Genomic DNA, 6594 nt, shown 5'->3' with positions numbered 1-6594 from the left:
ATGGGATCATCTGGGAGAGTAAGAAAAAAAGCTCATATCCCTACCAACATGTTTAACATAAACACGCATCATTTGTTCCATGGACTGCATACACACTGCCTGATGATCCATTTTAAGTTCAAGCCATTCCATCCTCTAAGATATGGAAAGATGTTGTCACAGCCCAATTTTCCAGGCCATAACCGACACATGGACCCAATGGGCACAGCCCACTAAGCCCAAGCAAGCCTCTTTATGTAGTTCTTTCCATTATTTCATCACTCATTCCTACAGTCGCATCTTGTAATTCTTAACTATAAGTATTTCAATAATATACTATGACAAACAAATATTTACATTTCTATTATCTAAAAATAATGTCACTCATTAATAACTCATAGTGGCACCATAAATCAAAGTATACATATTTTGATCGTAACATGCATCTCAGTGATTTACATCACGTGTATGTATCCACAAGCAAAAGATTTTTGACTACCAGCGGAGTGACTTTCGGTGAAGGTATAGCTACTGAATGCCACGGTACCTACCAAAAAGGTGAATAGGAACAAACACCTTAATCTAGGTCCCAACTACTTCCAAATCTGAAAACATGGAGTTAAAAAGAGTGAGTATAAACTTAGTGAGCAAACATAAGAAGGGAACAAGCAAACGATAAGGAAAGTTTTAGAAAACATGATACACTTAGGTTAAAAACAATATAGTTTAGCTTAATTTCTTGTTAAAACCCCTCAATTCAACCCTTGATTACTTAATCCTTTAGTGTTGAAAGGTCCATAATCAACAATGAAGTTAAAGAGTGAAAACTACAGTAAATATCCAAACAAGGCAAAGAGTTTCTCTTTCTGGGCAGGAACCACTCGAGAGTTTCTTGCATTCTCGCTGCAGCGAAAACCAAGGCTGGGTTAAGCCCTCAAGCACCCAAGAGTTTCTCACTGCAGCGAGAATTAAATTTCGCTACAGTGAGAAACAAGGCAATTAAGTTAGAAGAATTCTTGTTACAATGAAAATCCATTCTTGCTGCAATGAAAATCAATTTGGAAGCATTTAACAATTTCAACATTCAACATTCAATGCAATCCTATAATATTTTCCCGAACCTCTCTGTGGTATGTGTAAACATATACAACTATCGGCTCACCAGCTCATGTGCACTCGCACACCACACATAGCTGAAATCATCATGTGCACTCCCATACCTCACATAGCTAAGACTATCATGTGCACTCCCACACCGCACATGGCAAATATCATCATGTACACACCATCACCACATCATCACCGACATGTGCACTCCCACACCGCATACACTCGGTTGTAATCAACACACAACATTATCATTCAATGCATAACATACATAGAGTCATAATATAGGAACACATGAATTCATCAAATTTCACATTTCACAACATAAAAACGTTTCACCAAGGGCTTGTTCCCATGCATATTTTAAAGAAAAGACCAATAAAATATTTCAAGTGATTCAATCAAACACTTATGCATTTATCCCAAAACATTTTAATTCAAGTTCACTCACTTGTCTTTGTTGATTCTTTAATTGACTCCAATTTCCACTAATACTCCAAGTGGAGATGTGGGGTCTCGTTGGAACCTATCACACACAATAGCATCACAACCAACTTAATTGACATGAATATTATTCCAAAAGCTATTTCTAAATCAAACTTTACTAGTTATTCCTCACTAGTTTCTAATTACCATTTGACTAGTCATTAGTTTGCACTACTCTAGTCACACTAGGAATAAATAAATAACCTTCAACAATAAAACAACCCACAATTCTAATTATTGGCCATTCATCAACAACTTAAAAATCAACCCAACTCATTACTCACCTTGGTGGATTTGTAGTTAAATTCCTTTTCAAAAGTTTTTCAAGCTATTATGGAAAGTCTCCTTCTCTCTCTAAAACATTCAGTTAGTGAGAGAAAGTGCTGAGGAAAGACTTTTGAGAGTTTTTAAAGTGAAAGAGTGAAAGAGCAAGAAAAATCCTATAGAAAGGTGTATAAAAACATGAGAATTGGAGTTACTTTGAGAAAGTTATGGAGGTTTCAAGGGTAGCCTCCATGAAAGATGGAGAGTTTGAAATGGAGAGAAGGGATGGGAGGAAAAAGAAAAAGCTACTAGAAGTGAGGAGAAAGCTACTGGAAAATTAGATATTTATTCTTAAGATTGATTAAAACTCCATTTATTTACAAAAATGCCATTACATAGTTGATTTTGCCTTCTTCTTTCCTTTGGTTCAGACTTTTTACTCTTTCGATACTGAGAAAAAAGTCCACATAGATTAGAGGTACTCGAGTTCATGAAAACTTAAAAATTTAGGCTCGAGACCTAAAATGACCATTTTACCCATATTGTGGAAATTATCATTATTTTTATTTTCTTCATTTATTTCATTATTACATACCTCATTCATTTATTTCTTAGGCCTACTTAGGTCTTAATTATATGAAAAAAACCCACTTTTAGGAGCTTACCAAGAAAATGATAGAACTACCCCTAATCCATGTCATCGTGTTTACCTCCACTACAAGTTTATAAAGGTCGAGGTTTCACATTCTCCCCTACTAAAAGAAATTTGATCTCTGAATTTAAATCTAATTATAAGGTTGCGTACCTCTATGTATTAAAGAGGTGTGGATACTTTGTTCGCATCTCCTCTTCAGCTGCCCACGTTACCTCTTCACTGGTGTGGTTTTGCCACAACACTTTCACTAAGGCTACATCCTTTGAATGGAGCTTTTTGACTTACCTATCAAGGATAGCCACTGGTTGCTCTTCATAGGTTAAGTCATCTCTCAACTGAATGGTTTCATTCCGTATTGCATGAGATGGATCCAGGTTATACTTCCTAAGCATTGACACATGAAACACCGGATGGATATTCGAGAGGTCTGGCAGTAATGCCAAATGGTATGCTACTGCTTCAACCTTATCTAAGATCTCAAAAGGTCCTATATATTGAGGACTTAATTTTCTTTTTTTACTGAACCTCATTACCCTTTTTGTTGGTGAGACCTTCAAAAATACATGATTCCCTACTTGAAACTGTAAGTGTCTCCGTCTGTTATTAGCATATGACTTTTGTCTACTTTGTGCTGATAACATACTCTGTTGAATCATGCGTATCTTTTCGATGGCGTCCTGCACCAACTTTGGCCCTAAGAGTTTCCTTTCTCCCACCTCTAGCCACCCAATGGGTGACTTGCACCTCCATCCATATAATGCCTCAAATGGTGCCATTTGGATGCTAGCTTGGAAGCTATTGTTGTAAGCAAACTCCTCTAAGGGTAGATACTAATTCCGCTTAACCCCAAGGTCTATTACACATGCCCTCAGCATATCTTCCAATGCTTGTATTATTCGTTCAAATTGCCCATCAGTCTGAGGGTGGAAAGCTGTGCTAAAATCCAACTTAGTGCCCAACACTTTCTGTAACTTTCCCCAGAACCTATTGGTGAACTGTGTCCCTCTATCAAATACTATAAAAATGGGGATACCATGCAGCGTACTATTTCATCCACATAAATTTAGGCGTACTGGGCAGCCTCGTATGTAGTTTTAACTAGAAGAAAATTAGCTGGCTTCATTAACCGGTCTACTATGATCCAAATCAAGTCGTAGCCCCCACTAGTTCGAGGCAAGCCCGACACAAAGTCTATTGTAACATGTTCCCACTTCCATTCGGGCACCGGTAATGGCTGTAGTAGCCTTGCAAGCCTTTAGTGCTTAGCCTTAACTTGTTGATACACCAAGCACTTAGAGACAAACTCAGCTACATCTTTCTTAAGTCTTTCCCATCGGTATACCTCCCTCAAATCTTGATACATCTTTGTAGCTCTCGGATGTACCACGTACGTTGCCATATGCGCCTCCTCCAATATTTCTCTCCTCAATCCATCACTATCAGGCACATACAATCTGGTTCCATACCTCAATACTCCATCTGTGCCTTTAGTAAACATTTTTCCTTTCCTTCTCTGAGGGTTATCCAAGGCCTTAGTTACGAACTCATTTTTACTTTGGGCTTCTCTAATCTTGTCTATTAGGATAGGTCTAACTTTAAAATGTTCTAACAATGCATTTGTCTCTGAAACTTCAAAATGCACACCCATATCTCCAAAACCTTGCATTTCCCGAATCAAAGATCTTCTATCTACAAATATATGTGCCAGACTCCCCATCGACTTTTCACTTAAGGCATTTGCCACTACATTAGCCTTACTGGGATGATAGAGAATAGTACAGTCATAATCCTTAAGCAACTCCATCCATCTATGTTACCACAAGTTAAGATCCCTTTGCTGAAACATATACTTTAAACTCTTGTGGTTTGTATATATTTCGCAAGTCTCACTATACAAATAATGTCTCCAAATCTTTAAGGCAAACACAATTTTCGCCATCTCCAAATCATGTGTGGGGTAATTTTGCTCATGCCTTTTAAGTTGCCTTAATGCATATGCAATCACCTTCCCATGCTGCATTAATACACACCCTAAACCAACCCGTGATGCATCACAAAATACCGTATAACACCCTGTGCCTTACAATAGGCTTAATATTGGAGTTGTGGTGAGACAAGCTTTATGCTTCTCAAAGCTATCCTCACAAGCATCTGACCGCTCGAATTTTACATCCTTATGTGTCAGCCTAGTCAGAGGAGTGGCTATTTTAGAGAAATCCTTCACAAAACAACAGTAATAGCCGGCCAAACCCAAAAAGCTTCTAATCTCTATAACTAAGGTTGGCCTTGGCCACTTTTCCACTACCTCAACTTTCTTTGGATCGACTTGTGCCCCATCCTTAGAAGCCACATGTCCTAAGAATGCAACACTTTCAAGCCAAAACTCACACTTAGAGAACTAAGCATACAATTGACGTTCTCTCAAAGTTTGGAGCACTATCTTAAGGTGTTGTTTGTGCTCCCCTCGACTCCTCGAGTAGATCAAGATGTCGTCAATAAATACCACCACAACTTGTCCAAATAAGGCTTGAACACTCAGTTCATCAAATCCATAAAGGCCGCAGGGGCATTCGTAAGCCCAAATGACATCACTAAAAACTCATAGTGCCCATATCTTGTTCGAAATGCAGTCTTTGGTACGTCCTCATTCTGGATCCTTAATTAATGGTACCCAGATTGTAAATCTATCTTAGAGAAATGTTGTGCTCCTTGTAGTTGGTCAAATAAATAATCTATTCTCGGAAGAGGGTATTTATTCTTCACCGTCATTTTATTAAGCTGTCGTTAGTCAATACACAATCTAAGTGACTTATCTTTCTTATTTACAAATAGCAACGGTGCTCCCCATGGTGAGATGTTCGGGCGGATGAAGCCTTTATCTAACAAATCTTCTAATTGACCCTTAAGTTCCTTAAGCTTTGCAAGTGCCATTCTATATGGGGATATGGATATGGGTCTAGTATCTGAAATCAAGTCTATGCCAAATTCAATCTCCCGCTTGGGAGGCAAACCTAGTAATTCCTTTGGAAATACATCTACAAACTCATTCACTACCGACACTTAGTTTATATCCCCAACCTTCGCTTGGGTATCTCTCACAATAGCCAAGTAACTTGGACAACCCTATCTTAATAGCCTTTTAGTAGACATGACGAATATCAAATTGGTTGGAGCATTACTCTTATCCCCCTGAATACTAAATGATGGCTCACTTGGAAAGTCAAATCTAATCAATTTATGGTAACATTCCATGCTGGCATGGCAAGGCGATAGCCAATCCATTGCCAAAATCACATCAAAATCTAAGGTGTCTAATTGCACTAGATTTACCAAAGTGTCTTTGTCCTTGACCCGAACTACACAAGACTTATATTCCCATTTTACCATAAATATCTCCCTTAATGGGGTAGACACCACTAATTGTTCCTCTCTCATAACGTGATCTTTACCTAATCGGGGTGCAAAACGTGTAGAAGCAAAAGAGTGCGTAGAACCAAGATCAAACAATACCCGAGCATTCATATTACAAAGAATACCTGAGACCACAGCGTTAAATGTCTGGGCCTCCTGTGGTGTTAAAGTAAATACCCTTGCGTGACCCCTACTAGTAGAACTCTGTCATCCAAACCTAGATGGTCTGCTTTGAGAGGAAGCAATAGCACCTCTACCTCTCGATTCACTAGCCTCCTGATTAGATGAGGTGGCTACTAAAGGAGCAGATGAAACTGGCTGAGTGGAGCTGCTAGGAGATCCTTGTAGTTGATGCGCCATTGGACAACTTCTCTTCCTGTGTCTAAGTTGACCACACAAGAAACAAACTCCTGTCTCACGAAAGCATCGTCCTCCATGTTGTACCCCATAAGTATTGCAATGATTGATAGCTTGACCACCCTACCTTGAATCTTGCTACCTCCCAACATTGAAGGTTTTTTGTCCCAATTCAATGCTGGCACTACTTAAGTCACTTCTCTGTTGGGATAACCGTGAGTCCCTTTATGGGCCTTGACGACAAGAAGATGAAATACCATTATTGAAGTCTCTACGACCTTGATGGCCTTCTATCTTGGCCCTCTTGACTCTATCCTTAGTAGCCCTACTCTCGT

At 38.9% G+C, this 6594-nt stretch overlaps 1 protein-coding gene across 1 annotated transcript; it reads right to left on the bottom strand.

Annotated features, from left to right (window-relative positions):
- Positions 1–3746: 3746 nt before the first annotated feature.
- Positions 3747–6262, bottom strand: LOC148764659 (uncharacterized). The gene is made up of 4 exons (XM_088807999.1): positions 6120–6262; positions 4576–4860; positions 4102–4248; positions 3747–3945 (listed from the first exon to the last, which is right to left on the bottom strand). The coding sequence occupies exons 1-4, from the start codon at positions 6260–6262 to the stop codon at positions 3747–3749; spliced, it is 774 nt and encodes a 257-aa protein (XP_088664125.1).
- Positions 6263–6594: the final 332 nt, after the last annotated feature.

This window comes from Theobroma cacao, chromosome 1 (genome assembly GCF_053813885.1).
Source record: "Theobroma cacao isolate CCN51 chromosome 1, ASM5381388v1, whole genome shotgun sequence".
Taxonomy (NCBI): Eukaryota; Viridiplantae; Streptophyta; class Magnoliopsida; order Malvales; family Malvaceae; genus Theobroma; species Theobroma cacao.
Note: the sequence above shows the minus strand (reverse complement) of the source record. Positions and strands in the feature narration are given on the sequence as shown.

What these genes read in the sequence shown, in the direction of transcription:
- LOC148764659 (XM_088807999.1), bottom strand. Translation starts at nt 6,262, where the DNA reads ATGGCGCATCAACTACAAGGATCTCCTAGCAGCTCCACTCAGCCAGTT. An exon ending in TCTCAAAGCAGACCATCTAG is followed by an intron (nt 4,861 to 6,119) that starts GTTTGGATGACA and finishes TTGGCTTGAAAG; the next exon opens with TGTTGCATTCTTAGGACATG. An exon ending in GTTTCAGAGACAAATGCATT is followed by an intron (nt 3,946 to 4,101) that starts GTTAGAACATTT and finishes GTATGGAACCAG; the next exon opens with ATTGTATGTGCCTGATAGTG.